Below are 19,400 nucleotides of genomic sequence, written 5' to 3'. Positions count from 1 at the left end.
GGGTCACGACAGCGGAGGAAGTGACTACGTCAGCACGGCGAATGAAGGAAACGAACCACATTGAGGGAAGTTAAGGATGCCATCAACCAGCTCAAGAATAACAAAACCGCTGGTAAGGATGGTATTGGAGCTGAACTCATCAAAATGGGCCCGGAGAGGTTGGCCGCCTGTCTGCACCGGCTGATTGTCAGAATCTGGGAAACGGAACAGCTGTCGGAGGAATGGAAGCAAGGGGGCAAAACATTTGGAACGGTGACAATAAAATAAAATAAAATATATATAAAATAAAATACGTATAGAAAAAAACAAACAAGGGACGCTTCATCATAGACCACGTACAGTATCGGTTCACGGCGATGTTAATCAATAGTGTCCATTAGGAAACACTTTTGATTATCATCACCATTGGCACCACTAGTGTGCATCTTTGTCGTCAGAGTAAAGATACATTTAAGGTGATTATAAAACGAAGCCAAACTTTGAATTTTCAAGTGCACACGACTGGAGAATCTGACAACAGTTTGCGTTGAAAATCAATCAAATTACTTGCTTGCTGGTGCTGACCAATGGGATAACTTTTCAACGCGGAGCGCTGTTTGGTTCTCAAGTCTTGTGCTCTTGAAAATTTGAGGTGTGGCTTTGTTCTATAATCACCTTAAGCCCCGAGACCTGACAGCAATCAAGCTGATCACAAGGTTGTGCCTTTGCCCAGGGATGTATTTTTTCGCCAAATTATGCACACAAATCATGATGGTCGCTTTTACCCCGTAGGTGGGCGGTTTTACCCCGTCGCTATAAATATTCGTTATAAGTAATCACTTTTTCAAGTCTCATGAAATAAGCAAATTTTCACAAATACAACATCTGTGATCATTTTTAATTATACCTAAACTGCCCATAAACGCATAATTGTCCCATGTGAATAGGAAATCCAGCAAACATGGGACTGACATGCATTTATGGGCAGAAAACCTTCAAACAACATGCTGCGTCGATAAAATATTCAACAGAGATCAAGGTGAAAGCAGTAGGTGGCTTTTCTAATGGTTCTCACCTGAGAGAGACTCGCGAAGAGGAAAAATATCAACGTCATATGCAGCCCAGATTCCCCTCTCACGAAACGTCAAATGCAGCCCACCGATTTATGGCTGAAAAAGTGAAAAGTATTATGTTCAAAGTAAACTGTTATTGAAAACCTCAGTCGGCGGAGCAGTTTTTTCCAAAGTTGCAGATAAATCTAAGCAGAAGATTAATTATTTCTAATGTCTGCTACGTTTGCTGGCGTGAAATTTCACTCAAACGGCTATTTATGATTCGATGCGATGCAAACTCAATCATTTTTTGCTGAGAGGTTCATGTGAGGTTTTGAACAGCATGCGCATAATTAGTATAAACACAAAGTGGAATAAGAAAAAACTCAGCAATCACAGAAAAAGAAGACCGTCTTCGCGAGTCTCGTCTCAGGTTCTCACTAATTGTACCCGCATGATCACCGATGGACTTAACAAATTGTAAATTTTAAGGTTTCTACCAACGAGGACAGGGAAATCAATATGAAATGTGTGATTATGGTAGATTTCTTCAAGTCTAGTCTAGTACACGACTCTGAAGGTGAAGATGGCCTTACAGTTGAGGATTCTTGCAGTAGGAATTGAATGGTATAGCGTTAAATCAATTTTTTATTTACTTGTTTTCAATTTATAATTGCTTATTACAATTTCAAAAGAGAACACTACACAAACGAAGCTATTCAGCTATTGAATGGGATTGAAACTGGAAAAATTGTTCTATACATACATTTCTTTTTTTACTAACAAACAATACAAATAAAAAAATAAGTCAGTACGTGAAATAAATTTTGAACAAGAATACAATTTCTAAGTATGGAAAATTATGAACAGTAAATATATATGAAAATTATGAAGAATGTGTTGCAAAATTTGAATTCAAAATATTAGCAATCCAAAGTTTTCAATGAAACCACATAGCAGCATAGTAAAATAAGTTTCACCTGGAGCCCAGTATTTATGTTTCAAACAACATGCGCCGCATGGTTATGCTCCTTGTTTGCCCTAAATAGATCGCCATTGCTGTACATGTATACCCGACCGGGGCAGCCCTTGGAGATACACTTCAGGCGAATGATGCCATCCTTTCTCAACCCACAGAAAGTGTAGGTGTATCCGTCAACGGTTTTTCGGTTCGCTTTGATGAACCACTTGTTAGCTTCATTTTGCTTTGCGTCTTCGTGGGTAGATCTGGTACGCGGTAGACGTCGAGATTCTTTTTCTTTCTTTAAAACCAGCGATATTTTCACATTGTTTTTCTCTTTAGGGCTGGGAGTCTCAATGTTGGATTTTTTCCTCCCACGCATCATTGGTGGTGCATGGTTATGGTGGTGATTGTTCAATTCAATGACACGATTCTTCTCGAGCATTACCATTGCTCTGCAACAGACTGGCGCCCGATGAGTGCAATGCCATATCTTTCCATCATTACTGCGGTTACTATAACGATAGGTTTGGTAAACCAGATAAAGCCGGTTACTACGAGTTTTAGAACCACGCACCAAACTGTATCCTTGGGATTCACTAGCATCTTCTTTGACGTGCTTGGCAACCGGAGTAAACTCACGGCAAACACTGGATTCGGATATTGATGCTTCATCATCCAAGTCACTTTCGGATTTGAAGGGAATCGTGATCATGGAGTTTTCCGAGACATTTTGAACTATTCTCGTAGTGGGTCTCCTAGCTCGCACGCAATGAACACTACTTGTAACCAGGTTAGTGTCATTGTTGGAAATGCTTGTTTCTTCAGCTGAGTCCTCTAATTTAATAAAAGTTTCATCAATGGCTGAAAAAAAACATATACGTTATACTTGAAAATAAAAGATCAAGAAACAATTTAAAATAGATCAGAACGAACATTTTTATCTATAAAATTGTGGGATGATTGCAATCAGAGGCGAGATGAAGATAGGACAGGTCCTACTTACAAAACTACCTGGGTAGGATAGTCAAAGCAAAAAAACATTGTCCTCCCCATAATTCAAAAAGCACAAAATTTTTTTTTTTTTATTCTTTATTTTAGTGTTTTTTAACATAAAGCTAGTTCAACACTCGTCAGAAGAGGTCACCGAAATGGTGCCTCAAAAAAGAAGGACCCTTAAGGGGTGCCTCTTTCGAGCCCAACCAAGGGGTCTCGACAAACACAGAGTAACGCTATTTTAGCTGACTCACTGGACAGTCGACCTGTCGTTGTTTTACATGTAACACCCACTGACAGTCTTTAATTGAAATGTCCTAATTGTGAATGCGCACCGCATAATGCGAAACTTCCTTGTTTTTGAAAAATTTGATAACCTAATTGCGTATAGCCGCCGACTTTGGCGGTGGACATCTGCTTAGCCGGACTAAGCTGGCTTGTAGTGTTGGGTCATATTTGTCCGTACAGGTTGATAGCTTTTAGGAACTCTATTAAAGTTGACACGGTGGCCGCGTCGTTTCCTAGGGAGCTGCGGATACTTCCCGAAATTCCGAAGGATCTCCGGGCTGATTCGTATTGCGGACATGTACATATAAAGTGCTCGACGGAGTTCTGAACGCCGCAGATTGAGCACATCCGTCTGAAAGGACCACGTCCATCCATGTTATGAGAAACCCGCGTATGCCCGGTTCTTAAGCGGGAGATGACTCGTTGATCGTGGAGAAGAGGACAATCAACCCAGTTTTCGGTTGAGAGTTTGATTTTTCGCAGGTGCGGAGAGTAAGACTGAGCCCATTCAGTACCCCATACGTTCTTGAAAGTTTTCGAAATCCATCTTTTGACGTCATCGAAAGGAACCGTTTCTTCGAAACGAGGAGAAGAATGGCCAGTCCCGGCGAGGTTATCGGCAGCTACATTTCCGGGTATCCCACAATGTCCGGGAATCCATGCGTAGGTTGTGTTCGGCAGAGCATTCTCTAGCGTCCCCTGAATCCATGGATGTGTGGGCCTTTCAGATTGCAAGGCAGAAACCACGCTTGCTGAATCTGTAAGGATTAATACTGGTCGGTCGGATGGTATGGTGGCTGCTATGAAGATAGCAGCGGCTTCCGCGGAAAAAACGGAGCATATAGGAGGAAGACTAAGGCTTAGTGAAATGTCGGAGGCCGAAACTCCCAAACCGACGCCAAGGTTCGAGAGTGACCCATCGGTGTAGCGTTTTTCGTGACTGGGATACTTGTTATGTAGCCAATCGAGGACGGTAGCTCTAAGAAACGATGAATTGTCACCTGCGCGAAACTGATTTGCAATTGCGTTGTCTATGTTTGGTTTCGATGAGTGCCAACAAATATCTCCGTACCAGTGAACCTTCGCCACTGGGGGGAGGTCCACGTTGGCGGCCGACTGGAGGATTCTGCACGCTTCAGGATAGGATAAAAATCCTGTCGTCTCCGGATGTTTTTTCGGTAATAGCGGCAGCTTTTCTGCAGACAGCCGTGTAAATGAAAAAACGGAAGGGGAGAAGACCTGCTTCGACGCAGCTTGAGTCCGCCGGAGTTGAAGGAAGCAACCCTGATATTATGCGTATATACCCGTGGTATACGGGAGCGAGAGTGCTAACGAGTCGGTCTAACGCTATACAAGTGAGTTCTAACCCGTATGTTAGCCTGCTATCGATTATGGCTTGCGCAACCCGGAAGCGCACTGCCCGATTGTTCGTTCGGTGGGGGCGTGAGATCGTCCGGATTATATTTAGGCGGGTTTGACAACTCTGCTTCACCGAGTCAAAGTGATGCCGGAAGGTGAGCCCATGGTCCACAGTGACCCCAAGCACCTTGACGGTTTTTTTGTTAGGAATAACTGCCCCATTGACCATAATTGGGACGGGGTTACGATGATTAGATGGACACACATGACATCTAACGCTTTTCGATGCGGACAGCTCGAAGCCGACTGCAGAGGCCCACTTATATACCGCGTTGACAGCTGCTTGGGTTTTAATTCTGACACGAACTGGTGTTTTACCGCTAACGACAAGAAGGATATCGTCAGCGTATACAAATACATATATGCCACTGGGAAGGTAGCTAAACACTCCGTTCATTGCCACCAGAAATAAGGTGACTGCTATCACGGATCCCTGTGGAACGCCGGTCTCTTCCCGATATGAGTCGGATAGGAAGTCACCAACAAGGACTCGGAAGGAACGCTGTTGTAAAAAATTCTGCACGAAACGCATGATGTGCCCTGATAGATTCCATTCAACTAGTTGACGGAGAACTAATGGACCCCATGTCCGGTTGAACGCCTTCGATAGATCTAGGGAAACGATCTCGGTATGCAAGCCACTGGAGTAAGCCGTATGTAGGACATCACCGAGTTGGGAAAAATAGGTTGAAGTCCCGTGTGTTGTCTATGGTCCAAGAGGTCATGAGATTCCAGGAACTGTTTCAGTCGACGGTTCACCATCCGCTCCATCACCTTTGACATACAGCACGTGAGTGCAACTGGCCGGAATTTGGATGGGCCACGAGAGTCACTGTTAGTCTTCGGTATGGGGATGATAAGGCTTTCGCTCCATTCTGACGGAAAACTGTCCGTGAGCCATGTTTTGTTGATGAGATCCAGGAGTTGTAGTTTGCCGGAAGGAGGAAGATTTTTTATGAGAGGATAACCGATGCCATCTGGGCCAGCAGATTTACCGGTACTACATTTGATTGCGAATATTAGTTCACTGAGAGTGAATGGATTGTTGATTGGCGCGTTATCATGATCATCAGGAACGGAAAAATCAGCCACAGAACTGAGAGTTGGTTGAATACGGCGTTTAAAGAAATCGCTGTAGCTATCGATGGCTGCTAGCTTTGCGAAATATTCGCCTAGAGCCATTGCTACTGCTGGAGGTTCCGAAACATCAGAGCCTTGAATTTGAAGTGTAAGTGGTGTTGCTTTACGCTTTCCACTGAGAGCATTTATCTTGCTCCAGAGGTCAAAGGAAGTTTGTGTTGGATTGATGCTGTCCAAGAAATTTTCCCAGCTGGCACGCTTGGCGTCCGCGATTATCCTTTTGCATTCCATGTGTCGCCGCCGATATAGATTAATTGCATTCTCCTTGTTAGGGTGGCCAATGGGAATACGCTTGACCGTGCGTAGTGCTTTCCTCCTAGATTTGACTGCTTTTCTGGTGTCATCCGTCCACCAGTGTAGAGCCTTCCTGCCCGGTCGATTGCTAGTACGAGGTATAGATGATTCCGCGGCATTGTGGATCACTTTGGCCAAATCGGTTAAGTTGGTGGGTGCATGATTTCGGGAAAGATAGCGAAAGCTTTCAGTGTATTCGTTCCAGTCTGCCTTCTCGTACATCCATCTAGGCCGACGGGCCAAAGCCGGCGGGGAGGCACATGAGCCTATTCGAATAGGATGGTGATCGCTACCGTACATATCGGAGTCCACACTCCACTGAAAACGGTTAACGAAGGAGCGACTTACTGCAGCTACGTCGATGGCTGAGGAGGTATGCCCGTTAAAGAAGGTATTTGCACCGTTGTTAAGGACAATAAGGTCATGTTCCTCAAAAATATTCTGTAGGGCGATTCCTCTGGCATCAGAGCGGTGCCCGCCCCAAAAAGGGTGATGAGCGTTCATGTCGCCAACGAAAAGGGTGGGTCCGGGTATCACCTCAAGGATTCGATCAATCCGCTCACGCAGGTGGGGTAAGGTCCCACAGGGGAGATAGATGTTTAAAACGGAAACCCTGATAGGCCCGTTAAGGCGTATTCCGACAACGGGTAGGTCTGAGTCGAGCCTGAGGACCTCAAAAGGGATCGACGTTAATACACCCAGGGCGACTGAGTGTCTCAAGTTACTGCCACGGAGCATAGTCCAATGATATTGGCCACGAAGCGAGCGGTTGACCTGCTCAACCGATACCCTGTTCACTTCCTGCAGAGCTAAGCACCACGGTGCAGTGTCATGAACTAGAAGTTCGAGGTTTGCGAGGTTATTATAGAAACCAATCATGTTCCATTGAAGGAGAAAGGTAATTGGTTTTGGCAGAGTTGGCGTGGGAAAAGAAGTTCGGGAAATCGATGAGGTTCCGCTGGAGTTCTGAGAAGTTTGCCGTAGAAAGGATCTGCCGCCCAGGTTGATGTGCTGAGAATGAGCTGCCGCTGCAACATTGGTGGTCAAGCTGGCAGTTTCGGAAGGCCTGGTTGTCAAACCGCTAATGACGGAGGGGGACTTATCACACGGGTTGAAGTGCCCGTGGAGCCCAGAGGGGGAGTCTATCCGCTGGGACCGGTTGTCCGAGAGGGATGTTTCGGAAAACCCTGACGATGGTATTGAAGGAGCATTCGGTGACGGTGAAGTTTCGACGGGATTTGGGTAGCGTTGCATGTGATGTCTAACAGGCACTCCAGGTACCATGGAGTTGGGCGAGCTGAGAGTACCGGAAGAGCTATTGACGGGGTGGGACTTACCACCCGGGTTGGGGTGCCCGGGGTGCCCAGGCTGCATCGTGAAAGAGCCGGCAGGGATACTGGAGGGTAATAAGGCTTCAAAATTGCTGGTCTTGGTTGATTTGGCATTCGTTTGAAGAAAGAGGGCTTGACTTCCCACGTTGTCCATTGGGGTAGCGGGTAGAGCCCGACGCGTCCCGATTACTTCAAAACCTTCACCTCCCACGTCGTCCAGGAAAAATGGCTCAGAAGCTTGATTTCCCTCTTTCAGATCTTCTCCCAACGCCAGAGGTTGTCCGCCAGTTCCGGAGTGGGAAACGACCGCACCGACGGGGCTCTGGCTACCGGGAGTTTTAGCTGGGCAACGAACAGAAAGAAGCAGGAGCTCTTCGTCCATTTCTCCTTCAAGACGCCGAGGTCGACCCAACGATTCCGGTTGGGGTAGAGCGTCCGGTACATTGGCGCCCCGACTGTCAAGAGAGGTGAGAGGACTGATACGTTGGGCATAATGCCGGAGTCGATCCGGCGATGCTGGTTGGGGCAAGACTTCCAGTTCGCCGGTGCTCCGACGATCAGAAGCCATGAAATCGGTGTTGGGCTGTATGCTGCTATTTACGGTACCATTGAGGAAGGCTCTTTCGGGGGTGTCAGGTTTGGGGGGTTGGGGTGGCGGTGAGAAAATAGAGAAAAAGGTTGATGGACTTACCGCTTCTTGGGAATGGTCCCAAGACCTTCGGAGGCCTTCTTTTTCGTCTTTTTCTGTAGTTGGAATAACGATTCCGTTCGGGAGACGGCACTGATTGGACGTTTCACTGAAGGTGTGACTTGGTCGCTGGTTATTTCACTTTCACTCGGGAGAGAGGTTCTGGTACGTGTCGGTTTTGGTGTTTTCGGTGAAACCATGGTTTTCATCGGATTGGGTGAATAAAATTCAGCATTAACGCTGCGGTCAGAGGAGGCTGAGTCGGAATCTGAGAGTACATTTTGGCCCAAGTCAGTTTCAGTGCCCGTGATTCTATCGTTTGAATGGTGATTTTTTGATGTAGTGTTGATCGAACCGTCCGAGGTGGTCGATAGCATCGAGGTAGTGGTGTTTATTTTGCTAGAAACGGGTAATACGACTGTGGAAGTAGCTGACGGGATGCTGGTCGCAGTGGGTTCTGATGGACATGACAAGTTAGCGGCTGGCATCACAGCCTTCAGGAAGACCGAGATTTGCACTGTGAGTGCCTCAATTTGCTTAGCCTGCTCTGCAACTAAGGCTTTTAGCTGTTTAACTTCTTGGTTAGCGGCGGCCGGAGGGGCTGAACGGGCGGCAAGTGCCGCTCGAAGTTCAGCAATTTCGGCGTCTTTTGCTGCCAGAATTGTTGCCTGCTCTTCTGATCTCACGTTAGTTTGCTGAACAATAGCAGTGGTAGCGGGACCAGTCACCGAGACGAAAGATCTACCACTTCGGTTCTGCTCCACTATTCTGCGGGCGGAAGGGTAGGAAAGGCCCTGATCGATCTTGATCCTTTGGACCGCGTTTTCGAACTGCCATAGAGGGCAGTCTCGGCTTGAAATTTTGTGATCTTTGGCGTTGCATGATTTGCAAAAGCTTTCGTGGCTACACTCTCTGTTCTCGGCGATCGGGTGATCCCCTGAACAGGTCCCACAGGTAGCGTTCTTGGCCTGGCACCTCAATTTAGTGTGACCGAAAAGCCAGCAGTTGAAACACTGCATTGGACTCGGATAGTAAGGTCGAGTCCTGCAGCGAATATAGCCGAAGTCAATAGCATCAGGCCGAATAGTCCCACGGCAGGTGAGGACCAAGGCCGGAGTATTTTCCCTCGTTTGACCATTTCGTCGTGTGATCCTGCGGACTTCTTTGACACCCTGCTCCTTAAGTTCCTCTAATAGTTCATCCTCTGACCGTTCGATAACGTTCCGGCAGCTTACCACACAACGGACAGAGTTGAGGGTAGGGTGCTCGGTAACGCAAATTGCTGTACCGTCAATAAGCTGGCTCATTGTTAACAGCTTACTGTATTGTTTCTGACTCCTAACTTTCAGCGCATAAGAAGAGGTCCTTCCTTCAGGAAAAGCCCCTTCGATTTTTCCACCGATAAATTTTTCCACCGACCGTCGGATTACGAATGGTCGATTGGGTAGAGGTCCATTTGCCCCCGACATCCTCATTAGGTGTAACTCTCCATGGAAGCCTTCCGGGTCCATAAACGGTGGAAGCGTAGGACCAGAAAACGTGCCATCAACCCTATTTCCTCCGAAATCATTTTCGGGACCGTCCCACCAAGGAGTTGGGGGAGGTCCGGACGAACTAGCCGCCATGGCGGCCCCTTACTCTAAAGACACCACCACCACCAACTCACCTGAATTACGGCCTTGATGCAGATAGCGCCCAGAAACACCAAAACAGGAAGCAACGGTTGAACAACTTTGCACTCGCGCACTACAGAAAACTTTTTCCCAATACGTAGAGATAATTATAAATCGCGCACTAATTAAAGGTTCTACTGGTTTTACAAAAACTTTCTCAAGGGTCTATTTCGGCCCCAGCACCCCAAGACTTGGGGGAGAAACCGTGTTCTTTGCTAAAATGCACTGACGTATGCTAGGGAAATCACATTCAGGGGGCTATTTTGTCCCCGAATCCCCAGACTTGATCTTCTCTGCAACCTCAAGTTTTTTCACCACCGTTCACTATACGTCCGAATCCGTAAGCGGGAGAACGAAAGCGGCAAACAATGCTCTGCTTTAGGTCACCACCGGTCAGAAGTGTGCCTTTCCACCGATATGCACTGGCTGAGCGACGTTGAGTTTGGCAAAGTCAAAACTTTGCGAATAGTGGCGCACTCGCGGATGACCTTTTACAACAGAAAAGGTTCTGGATAAAGGATGTTCCATGCCCCGAAGGGCTGGAAGTAGGAACAACTTCTCTTTGGAGTGTCAAGTAACACTGGTCGTGCACTAAAATAGTCACGAAAAAGTGACACGGCCGCGCGAAACCGTGATAAAAACGCGTTTTGCACTTCCCTCACCCGGGTGAAAAAAAACTCGCACCGGCAAGAGGGGGACAGCCACCTGTGGCTATTAAAACTGTTAACACCAATCACTACAATCACGCACGTACCCCGTGAAAATAGTGAAAATAGTACGGTAATAACACTGATCACAGAAGAGACGAACGGTAGTAAAAACGATAAAAACAGACGCAATTAAAAACCGTGTGCTCTCAAGGCCAGCTCGAAGCAAACTTAACAAAAATATTAAATCATTCACCATTTCAACAACTACCATAAAACTCAACATTGCACTTACTTTGCATTTGGATTAAATGGAAAACCAAAAGTCACACGTCTTCTCGTCTTCTTGCGAAAAAGTTACACGTGAGAATCGAACTCACAACTCCCTGTTTACTAGATAGGACATGTTACCCCTACACCACGAGAGGACGCATAGACGCAGATTTTAACCTGAATTCAAAAAAGCGTTGTGGGCCACATCCCCCGGGCACCTCGAACCTACTACAGAGTGGCCTTAGAAGCCGGTGGTTCTGAAAATGTTTACGCAAGTCTCACCTTCAAAAATCTTGAAGTTTGTTACGCATATTGATATGGCGCCGCACATGTTCCTAATTGGCCACTTGCTCCAGGGCACTTTTGCTTTTGCTTCTGCAAACCTGTAGCGTCTGTACTCCATGTTAGGAGCGGCTCACAACAGCGTCTGCCCCCCATGTCAGGGGCGGCTGATCATCGTCCGAGTGCCAGAGAAAGACTCTAAGTTAAACTGTGCACTATGACCCTCCGAACATTTAGGGGGAATGGACCTCCAGCAATCTAGGGGGTTGGTGTCAGGCCCTGCAAGCCAGCCGTAAAAACATCGAGCAACGAATAATCAACGAGAGAATACGAGCCAAGACAATCGGCGAAGACCTCAGCGACGTAAAGGAACTAGCGATTGGAAGCTCGGTACGTGGAACTGTAAATCTCTCAACTTCATCGGGAGCACACGCATACTCGCCGATGTGCTGAAAGACCGCGGATTCGGCATCGTAGCGTTGCAGGAAGTGTGTTGGAAGGGATCAATGGTGCGAACGTTTAGATTTAGAGGTTATCATGTCATCTACAAGAACTGCGGCAACACACACAAGCTGAAAACAGCTTTATAGTGATGAGTGATATGCAGAGGCGTGTGATCGGGTGGTGGCCGATCAATGAGAGAATGTGCAAGTTGAGGCTCAAAGGCCGGTTCTTCAACTTAAGCATAATAAACTTGCACAGCCCACACAGAAAAAAATATTCAATTTTCAATGTGATGTAAACTGAAGTCTCCTGTAAAAATAAATCAAATTCGTGTATTGTTACAGCGTCATGTTAATTTAAATGAATATACATTCAATATTCAACTAAAAATGGTTGAATATTACATGATCGTGTAAATTTAAAGTGAATTCGATTGAAAAATAATGGATTGGTCGTTGAAATTTAGGTTTATTTTGATGCTCCAAATATGTGCATGAAAATAAACTTAAATTTACAACATATTTTTAGCTGTGCAGGAGAAGGAGTTCAGACCGATTATTGGAAAGTTCAGCGCCCACCGGCTGACGAACGGAAGTAGCTTACGACTAATTGATAGTTCCAGCACAGCCTTCCCTACCGATACATCTGGAGATCACCACAGCAGACATAATCACAAATCGACCACGTTCTGGTTGGTAGACAGCACTTCTCCGACATTATCGACGTCAGGACCTCTCGTGCGCTAAAATCGACTCTGACCACTATCTGGTCATGATTAAACCACAGACAAACAGACGTCACACTCTCATCGCTGTCCATCGACCAACTTTTTAACGATCGATTCAAATATTGGGTAGGTGGTCAATTGACCACCCGCAGCGCTCGCGTTGTTTTTGTTCGTGTTTGACGTTTACACACTACCGCCACCTGTTGGTCCATCGGCCAACTACAGTGTTTTTAGCATTGGGCGTACATGATTTCGCGACTATGATTTTGATCGTGATTTGTTCTAAGTGTTACGTCTGTTTCTCTGTGATTAAACTTCGTCCAAAACTCTCCGTCGTTAACAACGTACGGTACTGACGGCCGCCCCGGTATGACCTAGAGCGGCTTAAACAATCGGATATCGCAACTGCATACGCACAGCACCTCGAGGCTGCAGTACCGGAAGAGGGTGAGCTGGATGAAGCCTCTCTTGAGGACTGCTGGAGAAGCAGCCATTAACAATGCAGCTGAGAGCAACGTCGGGTACGTAGGACGGAGTCGAAGGAACGATTGGTTCGACGAGGAATGTAGGCAAATTCTGGAGGAGATGAATGCAGCGCTAGTGGTCAGCAAGGGACCCGGCAGAACGTGGAATGTTAATGTTATAGATGGAAACGGCAACAACAGACCCGCTTCTTTCGGGGGAAAAAAACGCCGCCTGGAGGATACAAAGTGCGAGGAGATAGAACAGCTGTGCCGGTCTCAAGAAACACGTAAGTTCTATCAGAAGCTCAACGCATCCAGCTACGGCTTCGTGCCGCGAGCCGAGATTTGCAGGGATAAGAATGGGAGCATCTTGACGGATGAGCGTGAGGTGATCGAAAGGTGGAAGCAGCAATTCGACGAACACCTGGTAAGGATGGTATCGGGGCTGAACTCATAAAGATGAGTTCGGAGAGGCTGGCCATTTGTCTACATCAGCTGATGAGCACAATCTGGAAACTGAACTGCTATCGGAAAAGTGAAAGGAAGGGGTAATACGCGCCATCAACAAGTAAAATGACAAGTTAGATTGTGAGATCTTTTGAGTGATCACCATTCTAAACGCGGCCTACAAAGTATTATCGCCGATCATCTTCCGTCGTCTGACACCTGTAGTAAACGATTTCATGGAGAGTTATCAAGCCAGCTTCGTTGACGGCCGATCGACAACGGACCAGATCTTCACTGTACGGGAAATCCCCCAAAAATGTCGTGAATACCAGGTTCCAACGCATCACCTTTTCATCGATTTCAAGGCGGCTTACGATAGTATCGACCGCGTAGAGCTATGAAAAATCATGAACTAGAATAGCTTTCCCGGGAAGCTCACGAGACTGGTGAGAGCAACCATGGAAGCTGTGCAAAATTGTGTGAAGGTTCCAGTTCGTTTGGATCCCGCCGGGGACTATGACAAGGTGATGGACTTTCGCCCCTGTTGTTCAATATTACGCTACAAGGTGTTATGCGGAGAGCCGGGCTTAACAGCCGGGGTACGATTTTTACGGCCCTATTTTATACACTCCCGTGCAAAAGTTTGGGTTCACCCCCTCAAAACATACAAAAGTGTTCAGTCCATATCTCTGTGATTACGCTACCAATTGAAACTCTCTTAGCCGCATTCGAAAGGCATTTGTATACTAAATTTTTACTTGAAGTTGTGACATTTTTCAAAAAGTACACTGAAAAAACATATCTAATTTCCTCAGTATTGGATCGACCAAAGTTTTAAAACAAAGTGTCATTTGAATCGTAATCTTATATTCTTTGAAGAGTACTCACGAAATTTTTGCAGAAAAATCCGGAAAGTATTGAAAATCAATGAAACAGTCATTCAAGTCAACGTGCAAAAGTTTGGGTTCACCCCTCAGTATGATGCAAATCGTGTAAAAGATTGGGGTCATCTGAGCCGCATTTATGTCAATATCCCTGCCATTTTTCAACTGATTTTAATAATTCATAGCTTTTTCAAACGCAAATAATGGCGCGTACATGACTGGTCATATTTTTCGTGTTTTAAGTAAGTTCAGGTGAACCCAAACTTTTGCACGATACACCATACTGTGGGGTGAACCCAAACTTTTGCACGATGACTTGAATGACTGTTTCATTGATTTTTAATAGTTTTCAGATTTTTCCGCAAATTTCGTGAGTGCTCTTCAAAGAATATAAGATTACGATTCAAATGACACTTTGTTTTAAAACTTTGGTCGATCCAATGCTGAGGAAATTATACATGTGTTTTCAGTGAATTTTTTGAAAAATATCATAACTTCAAGTAAAAATTTAGTATACAAAATTCAAAAAATGTTTTTGGAAAAATACTTACAAAGTAAAAATAACTCATTGCTTTTTGAATGCGGCTAAGAGAGTTTCAATTGGACGCGTAATCACAGATATATGGACTGGACACTTTTGTATGTTTTTGAGGGAGTGAACCCAAATTTTTGCACGGGAGTGTAAGTCGAGTCGACCAAAAACGACTCGACTGGAGTCACTGTCGACCAAAAATACTGCTCGACTCGGCTCTGTCACTCGAGTTTATCGACAGTTGTCACTCTATGTGATTGGATTATTGTGGGAGTCGACGGGTGACATCTGAAATAAGCATGCTGATCGACAATGACTACAGACGTGTCACATAAATGCGCTCGATTTACAAAATACATCCCAATTTGTTTGCTTCGCGGATGATATGTACATTGTCGACCAAACATTTGTAAAGGTGCCTGAAACGCGAATCAGCGAAAGTTGGACTGGTGGTGAATGTGACCAAGACAAAGTACATGCTAGCTGGTGGGGCCAAGCGCAACTGAGCTCGCATAGGTAGCAGTGTTACGATAGGCGGGGATACGTTCGAGGTGATCGACGAGTTCGTCTACCTTGGTTTCTTGCTGACGGCTGACAATAACGTAAGCCGCGAAATACGGAGGCGCATCATCAGTGGAAGTCGGGCCTACTATGGCCTCCACAAGAAGCTGCGGTCAAAAAAGATTCACACCCGCACCAAATGTACCATGGTACAAAACGCTCATAAGGCCGGTAGTCCTCTACGGGCATGAAACGTGGACGATGCTCGTGTAGGACCTGCAAGCATTTAGTGGCTTCGAACGCCGGGTGCTGAAGACGTTCTTTGGCGGTGTGCAGGAAAACGGTGTGTGGCGGCGAAAGATGAACCACGAGCTCGCCCAACTCTATGGCGAACTCAGTATCCAGAAGGTGGCCAAAGCTGGAAGGATACGATGGGCATGGCATGTTGCAAGAATGCCAGATAGCAACCCTGCATTGATGGTGTTCGCTTCGGATCCGGTTGGTACAAGAAGGCGTGGAGGCACTATGGGCGGTTTCCATATAGACTAGCGGCCAAACATATTTTTACCTTCTCATGTCATATGTATATTATATAATGCAAATATATGTAGTTATATAATGCAAATTTGATGTTTTGTTTTCAAAAAACAAGATTGCGAGACAAACTTTTGAAAGGGGCCTATAGTGAAATAATGAGTTTTGATACTAATATGTACATAGGTCATTTATGCCATAAACACTACGAAAAATACTATAAAAATTAGAACTCACATAGTTATGATGATATGAATCATATTGTGATATTCAATGACCTCCTGAAAAAATCTTCAGCTGTTATCAAAGGAAAATAGCTAAAAATACTGAAAAAAGTCAAAAAGCACTAGGTGAAAAAGTGCAAATATGTACAGCTAAATTGTTCACTATCCTTCTGTTTATATCTTAAAGTATCCTAGGGAATGATTTTTAGCCTGGGACAAAAAAGTATGCAATGTGTAAACTTTCAATAAAAATCCATTTTTTTTTTCAGTGTGGTCCTCACATTTACCCGAAAAAAATTACGTTAATTTTTTTTAATTTTTTTCCCTAGGTAGTTTTTTTTTAATAAGCTTTGGAACAGTGTATAAAGAATTCCTTAATTCTCTTAAGAAAACTCTAACTTTGACATACTGTATCAATGAAACTACAAAAGATCTTGCTATTATATTTCAGGAATACCTTAGTAGAAGTGTTTACTATGTACTGATGTACAAGAAAAGCCTATCAGAAACAGTCAGTTTTTCGATTATTGGCCACCTGATCGCCCATAGTGGAGCGCAGCGAGCTAGGTGGGCGGATCAAGTGCGTATCGATTTGGCGAGCGTGGGGCAGAACCGAGGATGGAGAGATGCGGCCAAGAACCGAGTATTGTGGCGTGAAATAGTTGATTCAGTGTTATCTGTTTAGATGTTAACTAAATAAATGAAAGTTGATACCGTGCAAGCACCATATTCTGAACGATTAAGAAAATCCAATTTGAATAACTTAAATTATTAAGGAATTCAACAGCTGGGATATTGGTTTGTCTTGCCGTTGCATTTAAACGTATAGATTAAAATAAAACGTCCATCAATTATCAATTATTTAAAAAATTATGTGTTAGTCTGACGCATGCATGTTCCTAATTATGGACGCCATATACATCAATGGTCCTAATTATGAACACACATTGTTCCTTATTATATACATCAAACGAACTTTACGTATAATATTTGTTGAAAAAACAATTTAACCATGTATTTTAGTTTTGAAATGTTACAATGAATCATGTTTCGAATTTAAAGTTTACTATTTTTGATGTAAAAACAATGAATGTTCAACATAAGGAACGGACTGTTCAGAATAAGGCGCTGTCTTTAATATGGTATTGGCACGGTACTCCGTTATTGCAAGAACAGATGTACTTAAGTACATAGGGAGCCGAATCTCTGGCTTAGGGGTGAATAGCCAGGGATTCGATTGGTCTTGTTTACGTTCGAATGCTTTTTCGATCGCAAACCCTTTCTTACATTCTTATTTAAGCCAGCAAAATAAAGTGGGTCATGGATTCGAACGGATAGGATATTATCGAAAGTTGATTCCGCCGTAAATAAGAATGTGGGTGATTATCCTGCAGTATTTGCGCAAATTCCAGAGATCTTTCTCTAATCATCCCTTAAAAACTCTAGGAGAATCCTGGTAGAGTTGGTGGGGAATCTCTAGAAGAAAGTAGACGATGGAAGTATTACAAAAGAAATTTCTAGAGAAATCTATAAGATAATTCCTGAAGTTTTTCCTTGTGGCATCTGATAATAAATTTCTGAAGAACCTGTACCATAATACCATAAATGAGAGACATGCATTAAAATAGTCACCTAGCCTCTAGAAAGAGTCCTGCTGATATGGAAATGATGTACGGTTTGTAATTTGGTCTGTTCAATTGTGCTAGTCCAAAAAATATCACCAGTAGGTTTGATCTTATGGATGATCTAATCCATAACACTTTCTTAGTATTATGTTAACGTCCACGGCACGGAAAATAACTATTTTCAATTACGATCCAAAATTTCTTTGGATTAAATATTGTCTTGTTTGCAAGGGAAAGCCAAAGTTTTTTTCAAAAAAAAATCCTACTAATAGTTTCCTCTGATTGCAACGCTGTGAAACTATACTTACAGGTCTGTAGGGTATCACTGTTAGGAAGACCGTCACTGTTTCCATCATCGGTACCAATAGTAATCATCGAGCAGCTACTGTTAAAACTATCCTGTAAAGGATTGTGGGAAGTAAGATCACCAATAACTGGAGATTTACCTCCCGATGCCACGTGGTTGCCATTGCCGTCTACTTTGAGCCACTGTTCGTTTGCATTGCACAATTGTTTGAAACGGAAAAATTCTTCCAAAAGAGCAATACATTTTGTGCAAATGCACGCGTTGCTATCCTTTGCAAAAGATACATCGATGTCAGTACAATATTGAATTTTTCGCACCAGCAGCTTATTCGGATGTCCATTCGGTGGAAATATGCGATGAAGCTCGTGGATCTGCGAGAAGCATAATCTACAGAGCGTTTCACTGGAGTATTCCCGGATCAGGGCATCCTCGAAGCCATTCCTGAAAAATGTATAATATGATGTCAATAATTTGAACTACAGAACTTCCGAAACATACCTTTGTGGATCGTCCATATCGATTCAAACCACTCCGCCAACACATTCAATGATTTGCAAACATTAGTCGCTGCAGGCTGGACGAACCGCGCATTTTCGCTTAGCTAGCACGTTTCGTTTGTTCACATGTAAAGAATGGTACAGCAGTATGGATATAGTTTGATCCAGGTGGTGGTGGTGTAGAATCGTTTTTTCGAGAAACCACGTAAGTCCATTTTTTATGGTAAATCGATTTTTACTTATTTTCGAATTGTTCTTCTGACATGAATTACATATTTTTAAATATTTTTTTTGTGTTAAAAACGTAAAATTTTGTAAGCGGCTATTGGATCAAAATAATCTGAAGTTATATATTTGTGTTTCAAATATTGTTTAAGCAAAAAAGGATAATTTTTCACATCCCCTTCAATTTGTCACTAATTAGATTTACTCTGAGCTACTTTGTGATGTAAACCAGTAGGGAGATTTTTGCCATCGTCATATTAAAGCCTATTTCTTCATCTACTTAGCAAAAGATCCTTATCCGCGGCTACAAATCAAAGCCATGCTGAAGGTGTGTGGGTTCGATTTTCGGTCGGTTCATGGTCTTTTCGTAACGGAAATTTCCTTGATTTCCCTGGACATAGAGTATGATCGTACCTGCCACATAATATACAAATGCAAAAGTGGCAACTTTGCCTAAGCGAGTACTCAACTAATAACTTGGAAGAGCTTTTAGCGTAGCAGCATAGACTGACTGTACATGTCAATGGTTGCTTCTCCGTAATTGATCTGAACTAGTAAGAATTCCACTTTGATCCAAATGAATAAGGGATGGGACTTTACGCTTATTCTCGAAGTGCTAGAGTTCGAGAATAGCTCTGCATCTCCACAATCGCCACGGCAAGGGAGATAGATAGATAGATAAGGGCCCGATTCTAATACAAATACGATTCTTTCTTAATATTAGTTTTGCATTTTTGTCTCGTGGTAAAAAAAGAAAAAAGGGGGTTGTAACGAATAGTTGAATATTTACTCAAAAATGCATATCGTTTTGACAATAAGTTTTTCAAAGAAAGTTTATATGCAATACAAGGAATTTTCGAGGGATCTATTCCATGACTTGAGTAGAGTTATAAAGTTTTCACGGTTTCAGTGCAATGTAACAGTCACAACTTTCAACGAATGACTTTAATTAGTTTTCATTATTAT

The 19,400-nt window shown here is 44.0% G+C and overlaps 1 protein-coding gene and 1 long non-coding RNA gene across 2 annotated transcripts; one reads left to right on the top strand and one right to left on the bottom strand.

Annotated features, from left to right (window-relative positions):
• Positions 1-403: 403 nt before the first annotated feature.
• Positions 404-715, top strand: LOC110674592. The gene is made up of 2 exons (XR_002499019.1): positions 404-455; positions 661-715. It is a non-coding gene; the product is annotated as an uncharacterized LOC110674592 (long non-coding RNA).
• A 946-nt stretch (positions 716-1,661) lies between these two features.
• Positions 1,662-18,333, bottom strand: LOC5578977. The gene is made up of 3 exons (XM_001664108.2): positions 18,211-18,333; positions 17,714-18,153; positions 1,662-2,856 (listed from the first exon to the last, which is right to left on the bottom strand). Exons 1-3 carry the CDS (start codon positions 18,225-18,227, stop codon positions 2,033-2,035), a joined length of 1,281 nt encoding a protein of 426 aa, XP_001664158.2. The 5' UTR covers positions 18,228-18,333; the 3' UTR covers positions 1,662-2,032.
• Between the last annotated feature and the right edge of the window lie 1,067 nt (positions 18,334-19,400).

The sequence above is a fragment of the Aedes aegypti genome, chromosome 1 (assembly GCF_002204515.2).
Source record: "Aedes aegypti strain LVP_AGWG chromosome 1, AaegL5.0 Primary Assembly, whole genome shotgun sequence".
NCBI lineage: Eukaryota > Metazoa > Arthropoda > Insecta > Diptera > Culicidae > Aedes > Aedes aegypti.
The sequence above is the reverse complement of the archived record's forward strand: the minus strand, read 5'-3'. Positions and strand labels throughout refer to the sequence as shown.